This window comes from Apteryx mantelli, chromosome 15, assembly GCF_036417845.1.
Source record: "Apteryx mantelli isolate bAptMan1 chromosome 15, bAptMan1.hap1, whole genome shotgun sequence".
NCBI classification, from domain to species: domain Eukaryota; kingdom Metazoa; phylum Chordata; class Aves; order Apterygiformes; family Apterygidae; genus Apteryx; species Apteryx mantelli.
Window position 1 is genome coordinate 9,024,286 of NC_089992.1, and position 18,542 is coordinate 9,042,827.

The window sequence follows — 18,542 nt, forward strand, 5'->3', positions numbered from 1 at the left end:
ACCTGTGGGCAGGGAAGGAGGGAGCGAGGGAAGGAAGAAAAGGGAGGACTAGTTTCACACATTCAGTGCATATCATACAACCAGGGCAGAGCTTTCCTCCCAGGGCTCCTACCTGGGACGGCATCACTGCCTCAGCCCATCTAGAGCCCTGCCCAACAGCCTGGACCGTAGCCTCACAGCAGGGTTACAGTTCACTACTTAGTTGCTTGGGGAAAAGATTCCTTCTCTTTTCTTTTTTTTTTTTCTTTTTTAATTATATATATCTTTTTAAGTAGTTTTTTTCTCCCTTTTTTGTTTCCTTTTCATTTTTTTTTTTTGAGTCTTATAATTTCTGTAACAGCAGCTTCTTTCTGTATTGGTGTAGAAGTAATATATAGAGAGATATCTATAAATATATATATAAGCCAAACTGCCTTACAGGTCGTTGTTTTGTGGGATTCTTGTTGGTTTGATTTTTGTTTTGTTTTGTTTTCAGTGTTGTATGTGTAGCAGGCACTTGAGTTTATATGAATATGTTTGCTTGGGAGCTGAGGGGCAGGGGACTTGGGACGGGGAGAGGGAAGGAAAGACGGAAGGAAGGAGCAAGGACTCTTGACAAGTGACCATGGCTAGCCAAGGATGTCCAGGTAGATTGGTGTGGCCTTGCCCAGAGCATGAAGGATCTTGTAGATCTCCTTGATGTTGAGCCGTTGCTGAGGTTCTCTCTGCCAGCAGCCCAACATGATGTCGTAAACCTCCTTGGGGCAGACTCGAGGCCTTTCCAAAACTCGGCCTTGGGTAATGCACTCGATGACCTGAAAGAGAGAAAAACAACATCAAACACCAGCCTGGCAGTTCCTGGATGATGTGCTGTCCCTGATACTTCGTGGCTGTCCCCATACCATTTAGTGATTGGGAGTGCTGAGGAGCTGAGCCATCCTGTCACTTCTGGTGAGATGTGGCTACAGATCTCACCTGTTTGGGAGCTGCAACACTGCAGCTGGAGGTAAACCTTTCAGTTTAAAACCATCATTAATGGCACACAAAGATTTTCACCATTTGACACTTAACTACCTTACTGCACCCATGAAACAGGAGGCCACAAGCAAATTATATGAAGTTTTAATTGGTGATGTCAATTTTTCCTGCTAGTTTAAGAAAGAAAAGAAGCCTCAAAACCTGAAACAAACTAATATATTGCACAGCTGAAGTGATGCTTTCTCCCCTGAAAATCAAGAGTCTTTTCTTTTACAAAACCCAGGAGAATTCTCCAGGGGAAAGTTCAGAACATCTATTCCTACCTCCATTTCCAAGGGCAAATTTACCTCACTTCAACACGAGAAAGCAGCTGAAAGAATAACATTTCATCTCAGATCACATTTGTGATGGAGAAAAAAAATTTGCAGTGCTAACACCTTGCTCTGGGTCAGCTCAATGCTGCTAATGAGAGAACTGGAGCTCCTGGACAGATCAAAATTCTCTTCAGAGGGATGCCGTTGGAAAAGACTTCCCTAAGTATCTGTTTGTGTTTTGCTCACCAGAGGAATGGATCCAAAGGGAACTGGGATATGATTTGTCAGAGAGCTGCTATCACTGTCTGGCGCCCTCGGTTGGAGCTGATGAGTCCCAGCATTGCAGGGTGTGAGTGACCTGACACATTCTGCAGATAAACACAGATCCCAAACAGTGTGTTGAGGGAAGCCACCCGGCGAGGGGGGCTTGGAATTTCTCCTTTATGAATAGTAATGGGCCTGCCACACATCTCAACAGATAGTTACTGCTTCGCTGTTTGCATATAAATATGTAGGGAAGAGATTAGGACTTGCTGAAAGCAGGGAAAGGAGACTGCAGCATGCAGAGGCCTGCATCCCCACAAAGCTGTCGGTAGCAGTGACTTGGGGGAGGAGGTGAGTTATGGTTTCTGACAGGCATCCTGGACACGCATAGGAGCCCTGTGGTGGGCCCTGTCCCTCCAGAGTGAAGGAAGGGCATAGACAGGAGCTAATGGCCTGGCTGAGGCTTTCAGACGAGGAGGTCCCTGACTCACCTATCTGCTCAGGCAGGGTCTCTTCTAGCCTTGAACAAACCTGCTAAAACCACTGTGGTGGCATGAGGCCTTGTGGATGCTGTGCGAGAGGAGCGAGCATCCCAGCCTTGCTGTACCTAATGCCCACAAACAGCAATGATGGTACTTGGCAAGCCTGGTGCTTGCTTATAGTCCAGTCCTGGCAGCCTGGAGCCTGGTGCCGACCTGCATCTCCACGGGCCTCGTCAGCTCCCTCTAGGCTCTGCAGCTGCTGCCAGGCTGCTGCTGAGATTTGCTCTAGCTTCTCACTGTCCAGGAGCTGGTGGAGGAGTCAGTCCCCTGCAGCCACCTGGGTTCTGCCCATGGCTCCACAGCCTGTGAAAAATGAGCCAGATAAGAGCTAATGCGGCTCCCTCTTGCCAGGGGAGTGTGGGCTGCAGTGGGAACCCTCAGCTCAGAAGGAAGTGCATGCAGGAACAGGAAAGCAAAGGACAAGATCTCCCTAAGAATGGAAAAAAAGCCAATACAGCTGCATCCCAGACTCTGTGCAGATCTTCACTAGCCCTCTTCCCCCAAGGTTTGGGGTGACTATTCTCAGTCCTGCTGCCCTGCAAAGGAAACTGAGGCAGAAAGCATGGAGGCAGCTGAGCTCTCTTAATCCAGTGTACCTCTCACCCACATACAAGCTGCATGTGCTCATTTGTGTGTGTTTGTATTTACCCTCCCAGGGAAATGCAAGAGCAGCTCATTAGTGTGACAAATAACTTCTGTCGTTGTCTATTCCATTGTTTGTGTCTCCAAAATGTTTGCGTGTGCTACTTTGGGATATACAGTCAGGCCCCATTGAGCACACGAATGGGCAAGTATTAGAGATGTAAAGCAAAACCTTGGATTTGCCATCTCTGCAACTCACTTAATTAAGGGATCTGTGTCCAGAAAGCAGAAAATGCACATTTCTCGTTACAAAAGGTGAAATTGCTGAAATCCATTAGATACACAGTAGGATAAAAATGTGCAAGGTTCCCACAGACTGCTCTGTCAATGCATCGTCTTCTTCTATAATAGTCCCTGCTATTCTGAGCAAAAACCTTCCAATGCCTTTCTGCTGATGTACCTCAAACCTCAGCTCTGGTACTCTGCTAATCCCAGACAGTCTTCCCAGAAATTTTTTTACTGTGTAAAAAAGGCTGCAACTTTTGCTATTCAAAGAAACAATAAGGACCAGCAAGCCCTTTGGGTCCTGTTCTCAATGAACATGGGAAAACCATCTAATAGATATCCCTATGGCAAAAAGCCTCACAGAACTGTGCCACATGCCATATAACATGCCTCAAACACTGTTTCACAAACTGAAGACTGCAGTAAAATATCAAGAGGCTCAGCTATAAAGCAAGGAGGAAGAGAACAGGGGAAATAGAGGTCATCACAGGACTTAGATCCCAGCAATAATTTGGGCATCCCCAGTTCTGGCAGCACCCAGGAGTTTATCCGATGAGGTTGTTATGGAGGTGCATCAGGAATTTAGAAGAAAGTGACTGAGGATGAAGCATTACAAGGCTTTGGCAGAGCCCTTTGATTCCTGCCTTCCTCAGTTTCCCTATTTCTTAAATGGAGATAATGACACTTCTCCCACAGTGAAGTGATTTTATCTCCATGCCTGAAAAAGGATGTAGTGAGAAAATATTGCAGGTGCCAAGCTGGGGACCATCGGCCTACAAATTGCTTTGCGAGCGGTCTGGAAAGCAGTGATGGGAAAAAGGTTTCCAGCTGAGGGGTCTCAGCACTGCTGTACCTCTGTGTTTGAGAGCTGAAACCAGGGTTGCTTCCCGTAAGTGAAGATCTCCCAGAGGATCACCCCGAAGCTCCAGACGTCACTCTCTGTGGTGAACTTCCTGTACATGATGCTCTCTGGAGGCATCCAGCGGATAGGCAGCATGGTGTGTCCTCCGACCTGCGTGAGGGCAAAGGCAGGAGGAAATCTGAGTTATCTGAGCCCCGAGGAAGGAAACAGCCCTGGTGTGATGTGGGCAAACTCAGGGCCACCCTGCGAGCTACCTCTGGAAGAAGATGTTCAGAAAAGCTGTGCTGGCTACTGCCTCCCCTGCCGCCCACGGGCTTACCCACCAATCCCACCTGGTTAACATGATGGATAGGGAGTGACATGTATAAATGATGTCCTCTCCTCCCAAAATGGGCTTGTAAAGAAATCATATGACAAAATGCCAAGAACATACTCAGACTGTACAGGCTGATGAACCAGCAGGCAACACAAGAAACAGAGCATTCAACAAAATACCTCTCTGAGTTTTACTGGAGCTCAGTGCAGTGAGGCACCCACCCGAAATACATAGTGAGGTTCGTCCCTGTTCAGTAAAGCTTCCTGAAAGCCATGCACTGGCATCTGTGCATCACCTAATTGCATGAAAGATTTCGCACTCGTAAAACTGTGCTACAGGCCTTTTCAAAGAATGCTTTGAATATGTAAATGACTGCAGGACCGCACTGCAAAAGGGCGGTCTGTTTGTAAAGAACAGGCTTTTACACACAGGGATATGCCCAGCATTTAATGGAGGAAGGAAAGCTGTCCCCTTTGGAGAATGTGGAAATGGAAGACCCCATAGGCAAAGTCCTGTAGGGGTACACTAAGTGAGGAAAAGCCCCTTTCTTCAACAGGGTCCACCCATCTCTAGGACATGTGAATCCAGCAGGTGGGTGCATGCAAACAGTTTGAAAGCAGATGGATTTACCTTCATATTTGCTAGGGATTTCTAAACAAGTGTCTCTGAGCAGGACAAATTTTTCTCTGTTCTGTCCTTCTGCACAAGAAACACCATCTGTGGGGGAACAGCTAATTGATAAGAGCAGGCAGTGCTGGAAGCAGCATGGCTGCGAGTCTCCAGCATTTGTTTCTGGTGAGGGCAAAGTGTCTGAGGTTTTACTGGTGATGAGAGAGCACTTTCGTGGCACTGCTCAGAAGATTGCTTGTCTCATTAGGGACACCAAAAAAGCAAGTGCTAACGCCTTTGTAGCACTGCAACTGAGCCAAATGGACACAAATCTCTCTGGTCCTGTGAAAAATTGGGAGGGGAAGATATCTGGTGTCTAGGTTTCCTGCACGTGTGTGACTATTCAAAATAATGAGGTCATTGTGTTTGTTTGGATGAAAATGTTTCTTGTACAAACAAAAGCTCTCTTCCAAGCACCCAGCTTTCCCAAGCTCCCACAGGTTTCTCTGCTTGATTAAAGCAGAACTAGTGCAGGGAAGGGTCAGTACTGAGGCAAACTGCAGTGCCAGGGAGCAACCAAGACAGTGTTGAGAGGTGTGGGACTAGGTTGTGAAATGGGCATGATGCTTAGCAGGCTTTCTGCACAGAGGGTGGGAGTCAGACTTCTCTGGGGTTTGAATTCAGACCTGGGCTTGCAACACTGTACTGAGTTCTGCAGACCAGCTCCATTTCTAATGCTAAAACAGCCTCATTTAGAAAAGAAAAAGCAAAAAAAGGAAAGAAAAGAAAAAAGAAAAAAAAGTCTCAGGCGCATCTTTCATCCCTAAGTGCAGAGATGCTCAGTACTGAGATGCCTGAAGATAAAATGCTCGTTGCAGCTCTACACCTCCTGTTTAGAAATGCCTTGGCTAGTGTGTTCTCAGCTTGCTGCTCTGAACTCCCAAGAATGTCCTCCCTTAATGGAAATGGAAATATTCCTTCCTTTGTTTGTTCCTTTTAAACCTTGGCTGCAATTTTAGCTCTTTCCTGCATTTCCAGCTTTTATGACTTGCTTTCCCTTCTTGAGAAGGGCTCCAAGGAAATGTTATTGACAGAACATGACATACATCAAAGTTGACTGTTGCAAAAAAATGTTTTGTACTAATGCTTATTTTGTTCCCCTTTGAGTAGCACTAACTCTTCAGCTTTCCAGCAATCTCAGAATGATTACTTATTGCAAAAGCTCTCTAGATTTGCAATATCCTGAATCTTGCAGCATCATCAGAGATTACAGGTAGTATAACATATTGAGCACATTTAACTCCCTTTTGAACTAGTCTTACAGGAGTTCAGCATCTATGAGCCTGATCCTCAGCTTACAAGAACTGCTGTAGTGCTTGAATGGGAGTACCCTGATTTACACCAATTGAGAATCTGACCCCAAAAGTAGAGCGGAGAAGCCAGTAGATCTTTCTCAGTTCTAATAAACCAAAATACAGTCCACGTCTTTGGTCTCTTCTAGACACATCCTGGTGAAGAATTGCCAGTAAAGTATCAATGGTTGTCCCGAGGACATGACACAATCTTGGCTTAGCTAACACGGTGGCATCCAGGGACTGCCAAAGCATTCATCTCAGCCTTATGTCATGTGAGACATACTTTTTTACTAAAAATAAATCCATTAATAATTAATAATCAAATTAAGCCTGGGAAAAAAAACAAGCCAAGCAACCCTCAGAACTGTATGGCTCCCAAAATATGCCTCAGCTATGTTCATAGATAAGAACTTGTGAGGTATTCTGTGCACCTCCAATAGGGTGGCACATTTCTGAGAGAAAGTGCTAAGTCATGCACCTACTAGCTAACTAGAAACAGAAAAGGCATACATTAAACAGCACCATAAAACCACTCCAATGTCTAGCTTAGCACATAAGGTTGACTATTATCCTTTAAAGCATTGCCTTTGACTGTCCCGTATTGCACCCCTCACAGGCTAGTTAGGATTAAAATTCCCATTTCACAGATGAGAACACATACGCAGGAAGTCAGGGAAAGGCTCTGCTCTGAAGTTGTAGAGTAAGTGAACACAAAGACGAGACTTGCCAGTCTTCACTTGGCTGCACCCTGTTATTTGCTGATTTAGCAAAATGATTTAGAGCTGAGCTCAGACGGATTAACCTGCTGATGCCATAGGAAGCAGAGTGTGCCCAGAGTGACAGCAGCCCCTTGCATACCATATATTTGTTGTGATCTGTGTTGCGCCAGTGTAGACTTGCATGTGATTTCCAAGGCTGCGTACTTCACTTACAGGACCTGTCATTGCCAAAGGCATGAGTGCAAAACGATGCAATTAAACTAGGCTAAAAAACGATGCTGTGTTTCCCTTTTGCAGGGCTAGTTTGTCCTTGGCTCTGGAAGGCAACATTATTGTGTCTTTGGAGCAAAGCTGAAAGTTTGCTTCAGTCAGTCCTCTGTTTGCTCAGAGCTGGGCCTGTCAGGCTCTGAAATAAGTGACCATGCAGAGCTGATGCTTGTCAGGAACATGCTACTTCTGCGCCTTTTCTAAAAGATTCATGTCATCTTCCACCCCACCTTCCCTTTCCCCTGGGGAGTCAAGGATGGGGAGATCCCAGATGCCATTCAGCTCATATTCAAAAGTAAGGATGAAATGTCCTCAAATAGTGGCACTCCAACATCTTCCCTGGAAATGCTCCATAACCTGGCTGAGGGTTTTGCTCTCAAGACATGTAGCCTAAATTATCTTCTGTTTCTCCACTTAAATCCTATGATGCTGCCAAACTCGCCTTTTCTCCTTGTTATTTCAATGCTTCATAGACTTGCAGACTAGCCTCTTATCCCATTGCCATGGCTGTCTAGCTTAGCATGACATTTTTAGCTCTCTAACTTTCTCTTTCTAGATCAACTCCCCCTGCCCATGTTATTCCCACTGCTTTGCTCTTTCAGACTGCAACACCTTCCTGGTAATAAATAGAGCAATCATATCCTCTGAGCTGCTGAAGTTTCCTTCTTCTTACTTTCTCCATGTCAACATCCCAGTATCTCCTACTAGTTTCCATGACTTACTAGTGGATACTCCCAAGGCATCACCTAGTCTACAGTCACACGTTTCTGATACTCTGGGGCACCTGGGCTTTGCTCTGAAGTCTCATTACACATCCAAGCCTGCAGATTGCAGGATAACCAGACACTCCCTTTGAGCAGCTTATTGCTGTATTAGATCAGAGCCTCGGGGAGCTGGGGGAGATTCATGAGAGGCCAGCATTAATGGCCATTAGGGAGAGAGATAATTAGTTAATGCTAGCACAGCACTTTGAAGATGTAAAGCTATATAAGTGCTATGTACAAGTAGTATTATAAGACTCTAGGTTTGTCTGCTAGGAAGGAAAACTGGTGTCCAGGGAAAGAATTCTCCTTGTCCTAGCTTTCTGAAAGACATCTAGCTGATTAGGAAGGAATAAGATGACACGTCATCCCCAATGAGTTTGCCAGTACAGCAACAAGTAGGGGAGCAGCAGTGCTCCAGCGAATGTAGTGCAATGCATCAGCAGTTTGGGCCATTCTCAATGATACCTTGGAAATCAAAACTAGACCAGGGCTGAAAAGCCCAATTTTGGACCTGTGAGAATCCAGACCCTAACATGTTAAAGGCAGGGCTTGGTGGCCACCCCTGCTTTCCCTCTCCCAGCCCCCAAGGTAACTCCAGGGCTGTACCCTAAAGGCACTAATCGGGGGTGGAGGACTGAGTCATCCTCTCCGCACTCGCTGCTGAAGGCTGCTTCATGATATTAAGTGACAGCTAAGAATGGAATTTGGTCTTTGGTATACTCTAAGGTGGTGTTTTCCTTTCTTGTGCAGTTTTCTTCTCAACTTTGAAATAAAAGATTTAGTGCTTTGCTTTCCTTGGTCATTTGACATTTGCTTTGCATGGTCTTTTGACAGCTTTCTTACTGCTACTGGCATACTTTGAGGAGGCTCTGCTCCTGTTGCTGCCTTGGGAGAGTCACAAGAACAGCAGTAGGTGTCTTCATATGGTGCAGCATTAGCTGAACTTCCCTTTTGTGTGCACGAAGTTGAGATGTTTGAGTTTGTACAGAATCACGTAACAGTATTAGAGACCTTGGCACCATTTCTCTCCAGGAGAATACACTCAACAAATCAGCTCTTTTTAGATATGGTGATAAGACACACATTCCTGAATCGCTGTTTTAGTTCCTGCTGCTGTGTGTACGGATGACCTGGCTCTTCTTTAATTGCAGACCTGGCTACCAGCCCAGGCTGGGCTGCACCAGAACATATGTCCTTTAGACCTTAGCTGGATGATCCCTCGAAAATACTTAGCTCTGAACCTTCTCCCAGCAGCCAGATGTATGTCCCCATCAGGATACATTAATTCCTGCTGCGGGCAGCGTGTGTTATTCAGCAGATCTGGACAGTTTTGTATGAGTAAGAGCCACAGGTGGTTGGGTCACCTGAGAGGAAATGAGGACAAAAAAAAAGCAATGCAACTGAGAAACACGAAAAGCTTCTTTGTTTGGCTAAGCTGCACTCCTAGAGAAAACCAAACACAACTGCTGTAGATCATGCCCTTCTAAGTTCAACTGTGTCAAATCTGGTTGGGGGATAAGAGAGTGGCTTCTCAGGGACAAGGCAAAGGCTGTATGCGGTCCTTGCTGGAGATCTAGGAGGAAACACTCTTTCCTTGCCATCAGTCCTGGACCCAGCAGGCTTGAGACACCTTTCCCTGACAGATGTGCCAGGTTTTTGCCTGTGCGAGTCTGACAGATTCCTGGGCACCTTTTGCAAAGTAGAGGGATTAACTCTGACATGCCAGCCACATCTGGGCTTCACTAAACATTAGCTATAGATACTGTCTTGCACTTCCTAGTCATAACTGTCACCTCGGTAAGCTATTAAGTACCCAAGTAGTTTACATCAGCAGTAGCTGTGTTTAAGTGCGTGTTGTGACTGGTTGTGATTTCCCTGTACACCATCTATTAATTTACTTTCAGCTTATCTAGAAAGAAAGGTGTTAGATGTAGCTCAGACTGCATCGTTGTCAGAATTACTCTGGCCTCAAAATCCCAAAGGTCCTTTCATGATTCTGAAAGGCAGCATGTTGTGTGGCCATACCACCCCCAAGGTGAGCTGAGCTGTGGCTGATGACCCAGATCCCCCCCCTCCTCTTCTAAGCAGCTCAAAAGATGGCATTGCAAACTCTCTCAACAGCCTTGTTCTCATCTTCAGGTCTCTCAGGTGTGTTCCTGGGTATGCTAGCCAAGTTGCAATTTTCTGAGTGAAAAAAAAACAAACCCATTGTGATGCAATTGTGGCATTTCCAAGCAAAGTTTCCATGGATGTTCTTGTTTTCTTCCCACACACTCTGTTCATCCTGGAAGAGCATCTTGGTTAAACTGTCATACTTGTTGTTTCAGCCCTTTCATTCAGTGTAAATCCTTTGCCAGGCATGGTGGAGGCCATGATCAGGAGAAAGATCACAGTGGTTCTAGACTGCTGTTGGTCAGTTAGGATACTAGAGGACTTTCAAAGGACCAGGGTCTTTTGCCTCTGCTGTCCTTGCTGTCACAGCCAGTGCTGAACATGAGTTTAAAAACAGCTGACCAACAATGGAAAACTTCCTCCAGACATTTCAGCTACTTTGGCCTTTTGTGTCTTCACCAGGCATCTCTCTGCATGTATCATCTCCTCCACTTTCTGCAAATGGCAGATCTGATCTCTTCTTAATCCTCACTCTGTCCACCTAATCATGTCTTCCAGTTGCAGGCACTGGTAGCGCTGCAGTGTGGGGGATTGCTGCCTGCATGCCAGTGATTAAAGGCATCTTACAGGAATGTGCAAAGGATCACAGGGCATTTCTGTGATTTACACAGTGCATAATAGCAACCAGGAGCTGTTTCTCCTACCCACATGCAGCTGACCTTGGTATCCCAGCCTTGCCGAAAGCAGGGGAGATGCAGGTCGCCTGCTGCCAGAAGGAAGAGGGTTGGACTTACTCAGAGAGACCATGGGCAAAGGAACCAAATGTCCCTGTTGTGATGCAATGTAAGGAGCCAGACGGACGTGCTAGGGAGCAGGGAGAGCTGGCCAGGCAGGGTTAATGCGAAACCGAGAAGGGGGTGAGACCTTCCTGCTGTCAGTAGGACTGTTTGGCAAGGGACTGTTTGTTCCCCCCAGATGCACATACTGTGTTTAAACATGAGTCTAAAAATAAAGCCTGCCATTCACATTGTTTTTCCTTACTTCATTTAACAATCTAGTTGCTTTATGACCTATAATTCTGAATCACGTTGAATCAAGCGGTGTAATTTGCAAGCAGGGACAACGTCCTTTCTCCCCCTTCCCCTCATCTCTGCTCCACTGAGTGTGCTTTAATCCCACGGTTTTCAGCATTCCTAATGAGCCATTAACAAGCTGCCAATTACTTATGCAAATGAGGGGGGGGCAGACATGGAGGGGTGGCTGTAGCTAGAGGTAAATTCTGCTACCTAAAAACGGCCTGAGATAAATCACTGCTGCTGTAAGAGCTGCCTGTACCCAAGAGTCCTCTCTGTTATATTATCTGCCATCTAAAAATGCCAGCGGTAATGCAGAGGATGGTTAAGAAAAGGGAAACAGAGGAGTAATCGCACATATATTTTTAATTATGTTTGCCAATAATCTATTATTTGGTGTGCTCCCTACCACAGTTTGCCCCTTTCTTTTTGTTCCCAGAACTCAAGGCAGCAGGACTCATAGGTAGGAAAGGGCTGTACAAACAGGCTGGAAAGGAGAAATGGCTGATTTCTTGTTTTCATATAAGAAATAAATGCTGTGAAAACCAAGATCTCCAACTCCGGGACATAAATTGTGAGGAACTGCAGTCATGTCCTCTTCAGCTGGGGAGACATGGGGGCAGAACAAGTGTGCCTAGGCCCTGGCCAGCTGTCAGGGGTAGCAGCTGAGAAAGACACACTGCTGCAGTTTGCAAAGCACTCGACAAAGAGGTCAGCAAGGCCCCACCAGCTCTGTAAAATCTTGTCCTAACGGCTGCTGCTAGAGCCTTACCAGGTGAAGGAGAGGTGACCAGCCTCCAGACCCCCAGGGACACCTACCAAAAACTTAGAATGGCCCAGAACGATGAGCCCTACACTGCGGATCTCAGGCAGTTGCAGAAGGAGGTAGCGCTAGGAGGGATTCACTGGTGGGAGACCACGGTGGCTTCCTGGGAATCCCACTACCCTGCTGCGGGATGGAGCAAGGTTGACATGCAGAGGGTCAACACACAGGTGGTAGGCTGGTTGTCTTCTGTGCCACAGCAACAACATGGGCACCACCTCTTGGCTGTTTAAAAGCTACCGACTAACCACCTTTCTCCTGGTCACTGCCCAGATAACAGCATGTGCTGGGAAGGCCATTAAACCCTTTCAAACTCCAGCTGTCAACTAGTTAGCGAGGCACCATATGGATTTACTGATTTGGCTCCACGAGGTTAGGGATCCTTGTACCACACTACAGTCGTTTTTAGGAGAGACGCAACATCCATGAAACAGCACAGCCGTCAGCTGGTTCCGACTTTAAAGGGGATCTGTAGCCTGTGAGGACTGCAAGTACCAACAGAAATTATCCATGACTGATCTACATTATCGTTTTGCAGTGAGCTGATAATACTACAAGAAGTGTTTAATCGCTCAAAAGCTAATCAGATAGAGGCTAAGTTAAACCATCATGATGCAAGAAACATGTCCATCAGGATTCTACTTTTTTGGCTACAGAGAGAAGGAAAATCATCTTCATTTCTGGTCTGGGAAAGTAGGAAGAAGATTTGACCAATAAATCCTAAGCTAGTGATATAAAAGCAAAGTCTCAAAATGGCTTGAGAAATGCTGCTTAGGAAATAGTACCAATAAAGTACTTGCATGTGCTATCACTCTATGCTAAAATGCTTTCAGATTGGTATCTCATAATCTCCCCTTCCATCGTCCGTCTCTCTCTCTGTCCTGACAGTGACTCCCCTCCGGGTAACCAATAATACTCCGTCTTTGTCTGCAGCCAGGGCCATTCCTGACTGACGAGTACACATGATTTAGATAAGGCTCCATTACTTAACTTCTGGATGCTGGATAATCAGTTCAACTGCCTTGGCATTAATCATAATAATATTCAAAATTCATTAGGCTTGATTGTTTGGAAATCTATTTCTTATTAATGTCAGATTCACTGAGCATAGGCCTGGCAGCACAGAGACAGAAATTTAATGCAATGCAGGGCATGGGAACTCCCTGTACATGCAGTCCCTTTCTTTACATGCAGTAGCTCTGCTGGACAGTGATCTGACAGCTCCTGGTTTGGTTGTCTGTGAAAGTTGTCAAGTAGCAGTGACACACTGTCAGCTTGTAGCCTGCTGGCAGACCAATGGGTATCTCCATAAATCTATAACAGAGTATGGAACTTTTGAGGGGGTTAGATGCTCACGCAAATCTTAATTGCATCTGTTTGTTGTATCCAAAAATTGGGCAGGCAACCCAGAGATTTTTGTGCATTATCGTGATACAGACATAAAAAAACTGAAAGTGTCTTTAAAAAAATAAATCTGCTCCTTGCTTTTCTGAAAATTTACAGTACTTCAGACTACAGGCTGCCGCTTTAGTGCTTTACCTAGATGAAAAACTTTCAGCAATATAGTAGATAGATTGTCCCTTCTTGACAAAATCCTGTAAGCCAATTGAGGACAGTTCCCTATGGTACACTTTCTAATCGTTTATCTGGCCTATTTAGGCATTGGGGGTGATGGTGCTTCCCAGGTCCTCTTCAGGTAAGAGTTCTCACCCTCTAGCAGAACAGTGGTTTCTCAGCAGGAAATCTTCAGAGAAATATTGAACAACTTCAGAAGATGCTTACACTTTCTCTCCTAATGAAGGCAGTGCAGGCACAGATGGCATCTCCAGCAAACACATTGCAAGCCATGTTAGAATAAAGAGCTCATCGTTGGAGGCTGCAGTGTCACACCTACTAACGATGTGGTTAAACTCATCAGTGCCAATGGGAAAGCTGTGCTGGCTCTGGCACTGCTGAACGGGGAGCTGCATTTCACTGCAACACCAACACCCGGCACACACAAGTTAGGCTGCTGTAGAGGCACAGCGATTACATGACACTAATGGCTAAATGTGCTGAGGCCCAGGGAGGGAAGGTTGCCCTGGACGTGCCCTACCTGTGCCTGCCTGAAGCATCCCTGTGAAAATGCAGTGTGGCACACAGAGAGGCTGCATGCGACAACAGCCAGCTGCTGGGGGGAGGAGGAGAAGGTAGTACTGGATCTGCCTGAGCCCAGCTGCGACAGGGGAGCAGCAGCAGCAGCGGGAAGTGGCAGGACTAAAGCTAGCAATAGCTGTGATGGTGGCAAGTGTGGGAGACAAGGCTGTGATTTGGCTGCAGGATTCTGTTGGAAAACAAGCTAGATTTGAATCAGAAGGACTTGAGAATCTGTTTTTTAGCAAGTTTTCCAGATGCCTTTGATCAGAACAAATTTGCCAGCGTCCTGTGCATTTTAACCAATTTATGTTAAAACTCTTCCTCTCTGCTTTATTTAGCCAAGAGCGTAAATAAACAAGCAAGCCCATGAACACAGGAACCTGGGTCCCAGATGCCATTCGAGCCCTGAGGCGCTAAGAGGCCGTAGCAGATATTGCTGTTTGGCACCTGCCCCGCTGCTCCCCTCCTGCAGCCAGGCAGACGCTCCACTTCGCTGACCCAGCTCCCTATAGGACACTCTGACAGGTTTTGCCATGAGACAGCCCTGCTCCTAGCTGGCCAGCGCTCTTAACCAGATGAGTCTTCCTAGTGGGGTCTCTAGGCACCAGCTCTCCATTAGGGTTAGCCACAAGAGGAAGGGGCGGAAGGAGAAAGTGAGCCTAAAGAAACCACTAATGTTGCACAGCATCTGGCAGGATGAATGACCCGTGCAGACATGTGCCGAGCAGATAGGACAGTCCTCAATTATGTCATTGCTGGGGCATTTACTTAGAGGAGAGACGTGACTGCAGATGATGGGCTGAGAGCGTTGTGATTTCACTGGCTGGCTAAGCCGCTCTCATCCAAGAGGGTTAGGTATGTGTATGCAGCATGCACAGGCGATGACACACATGTCTGTGTACAAAAGAGCTTTACAGAACAAAGAGTATCACTGAAAAAGTCCCATTAAAGTCCATTCTGCCACCTTTCCTTTGTGAGCGAGGGCTCTTAAGGATATTATCAGGTTTCGATGGGTACCAGTCCAAATATCCCAGTGGGAAGTCCACAGCTTTCCTCAGGAAGTCATGAGCAAATCTTTTCTACATGATGGAAATGTCCTGCTTGCCACATTGATTTTCTCCAGCCTCATCTTCATCACGTTATACCTTGTGCTGACTTCTATGTACTTCTCTCAATAACATTTTCTAACCTTCAGGCTCACAACTCCATAAATATTTGCAATCAGGTATCACATCTCCCCACTCTGGTCATTCCTTAGCCAAACTAGTCACATACTGTACTTTAAATCCTGCCTCAGAAATCAAGCCCCTCACCCCCTCTTCATTTCCTCCAGAAGCTGGTGACCTTGTGGATACTCTGTGTGGGATTGAGTCAGGGACGCGCGGCTACATAGAAAAAGAGTATTTAAAATTATGATTGCAATAGAGCCACAAAGAGATTACCACTTTGCTCTTTGACATGGGATCTCTATGTAGAGCCTTCAAAAGAGCATTTGTCTCCCAGTCACACTGAAAGCCACAAGCCTGCCAGGGAGCTGCCACCCCACAAGGGTCTACAGATGGTTCAAAGAGGACAAGGTTTATATGGATAAAATGCACTGTGGCCTGGGGCAGGCACAAGCTCTCTTTACAGTGATACTGCTGTATATTGATTAGAACTGGCTCGGTGCTTTATTAGTCACCGGAGAGGTGTGATGAGTTGTTACTGGAATTTGTACTTGATAATCAAAGGCATTTGTCACTCTTTGAAATGCTCCGGGTGTAGGTGTTCGAATTGGGTGCACACAAAAAAGGGAAGCTGGGAATCCAGAGCGAGAGGCTGGGAGACAGCCGGGAGCCATGGGTGCACCGCTACCTGCCCTGCAGCCCGGCCCCCACGTGCCCCATGGCCCCAGGGACACTGTCATGGGGCAGGACCTGCTGGATGTGGCTCCTCAGCTCCTCCAGTGCCTGCATCACCTCCTGAACTGCAGCTGGGAAAAGCTGCTCCAGTCCCCAAGCTGACTGGCACATGTAGCTCTTGCAAAGCCCTCCTTTCTGTTTCAACTTTCCTACGCTTCCTAGACAAACTGAATCCTTTTCTTTCCTTCCTCTCACTTGCTGGCAGGTACAGGTGGCCTTGCTGCCCTCTCCTTCCACCTCCCCCTGTTTGAATTTTAAACCATTTAGCAGCCTTAAATGCACCTAATGAGGTTTCTGTCTGCACTTTGCTGCCATCCCTCCACTTCTCTGACACCTGGAAGAAGAGCGGTTTGGAAACCTATCACGGACTTCCCTGCACTGGAGGGCTAATTATATGGTAGCTGGTGACCTCGTAAGTACAGGGTAATCTGCTGTGTAGTACCAGGGTAAATTATCTGAGTACGTCTGTCTTTTCCACCACAGCCCTATGCAGAGATGGAAATATGGCCAGTTAAACAGTAATTAATCTTTGAAGCACCTGACACTTCCCCGAGCCGGTGAGGAGCAAGCTGCAGGAGCAGGCAGCCCTGTGCTCACAGGCACAACCTGGAGCCCCATGCTGGGGCGAGGGGATGACTGGGCCCTGCCCACTGTCCCAGCACCCCAGGGCTGCTCAGCCCCCCGGGGAACTGGCTCTGGGCTGCGTTTTCAGCCCGGCTGTTGTGGATGGGGTTGTCTTGTCCTTGCCTGCAGCATGGAGCACAGTGCTTATCTGGAGGGACTCATCCAGAGTCACCTGCAGGAGGAGGAGGCACAAGAGGGGATTTCGGGGCTGTTGCCTGGCTGGATGTGGTGGTGTCGGTGTCATGAAAATGCCTGGGAGGGCAGAGCCACGCTCGCCTGGCACCTATGCCTGGAGGAAGGGATGGACATGAATTTGGGAGGGGAAAACAACCCTTCCTGCTCCGACTCAGCAGGATGGGACCAGAGGTTCAGCGGGGCTTATCAGGGAGGAGGCGACCATGAGGGAGGTGCATGGGAATGGCACTAAGATTTTTCTCTGAAACCATCCAAATCAACAAGGCACAGACACTCGCCGTTCGAAACTGGAGGTAAAACAGCAAAGAGATCAGCTTTCTCCCTTGCCTCTGTGTGACACTCCGCAGTCCCTCCCTGCATTAACGGGCCCATTGCTCAGGGGCTGGGGGCTGCCTATCTGACCCCTGACATCTTTACGGCAACTAAACATATTTGTATGCGTCTTAGACCCACTGACATGGTTCCCTCCGGAGAACTTTGCTTTTTTATAGCAATCAATCATAGCAACGCTTTTCAGATTATGGACTAATAAAATATTTTAATTTGTTAGGAACATTTGGGTGGGCACTGTATGATTCTTATGACATTTAAATAGTGACCAAAAAAAAAAAGGAAAGAAAGGTTTCTGAGAGCATTTCTTTCCCAAACAGGAGCACTGAAATAGAATGACAAAATCCCACATGATGGTATTCAGATCAGCTCTGACACCTCTCATCCATGCTGTTTCACTTGAACACCTGCCAAGTTAAATAAGCAAACATGGAATTTCGGTGTCCTAGTCACAAACCTGTTTTTGTCAAGTGAGCCCTCCTCCTTAGTTGCTCTAGCAGTTTATGCTGTGCACTAATGAACCGATCAAAGCGTGGATGACTACATGTGTCATTGCTCTCGAAGGGCTGGAATCAGAACTAATGGGTGCTGCACCGTGTAACTTGGCTCAGCATTTTTGCACCTCTGCCTTTTTCAAATAGGCTACATTCACCCTATTTTTCCCCCCATTGCCTCATTCACTGTGCAGTCTGGTTAATTAACGGGACTAGACTGTATAGCAATCAAGTCAGGGGTCTAGAGCATGCATCATACTCGTGGCATGTATGTGCCATGTGTGTACATGGGTACGTGGCATGTAGGGTGCCCCAAAGCAGACTGTCATGTCCAGCCCTTTTCCTCTGTGTTGCATTTGTACGGCTTGGAGTGAGTAAGACTGTGCTGAATGAAGCAGGGGCATTTGAGAGGTGGAAAGTTGCCCTTGCAGCTGTGTGGGTTGAATTTTATTCTAGCTTTTGTCACAGACTTTCTGTGTGCCCTTGGGCAATGCATCTGATAGTTCTGGGCTTCACTTCCTAACCTGTAAAATGGGGAAATGCAACTCTGACTGCCTGAAGACGCTGTGCAGGTAATGGCTGTAGAGTTAAGCAATAAGCCTGCCAAGAAGGAGAAAAATGGTCAAATATTTAGCTCAGGCTTAGTTACACCTGGCAAAAGAGATAGAGGGTAACACAATAAATACTGTGGAGAAGAATAGCAAAGAAGTTCCTTTGTTCAATGGCTGCTTTTGCCTTGTACCTCAACTGGATCTTACAAGATTAACGGCAGGTGATTATGTAAAATCTATACTACAAAGCACATGTAAGATATGTGAGCTAAGGCCTTACCATTCTCATTATCTGACCTTGCATGTTCCCTTTTGCAGCATCAGCATTTTTTGTGGATAGGTTTTTCTGGGTGGTTATTTTAAGAAAACTGTGTTAAAATTCTTGCTTCTGTGCCAGGTACCTGCTGTTCAACAAACGGGCCATGACTAAGCATACACTGGAAATTAGAAGAATCTACGAGTTAAAG

The 18,542-nt window shown here is 46.5% G+C and overlaps 1 protein-coding gene across 3 annotated transcripts in view; it reads right to left on the reverse strand.

Moving 5' to 3' along the window:
• Positions 1 to 289: 289 nt before the first annotated feature.
• The window catches only part of NTRK3 (neurotrophic receptor tyrosine kinase 3), a 239,408-nt gene continuing 221,155 nt past the window's right edge, over positions 290 to 18,542 (reverse strand). For all 3 annotated transcript variants that reach the window (XM_067305558.1, XM_013958611.2, XM_013958628.2), the window contains 2 exons: positions 3,798 to 3,956; positions 290 to 794 (listed from right to left, as the gene is read on the reverse strand). In XM_067305558.1, coding sequence (XP_067161659.1) covers positions 609 to 794; positions 3,798 to 3,956 — 345 coding nt within the window. In that variant the 3' untranslated portion in view covers positions 290 to 608. The remainder of the gene's footprint in view (positions 795 to 3,797; positions 3,957 to 18,542) is intronic.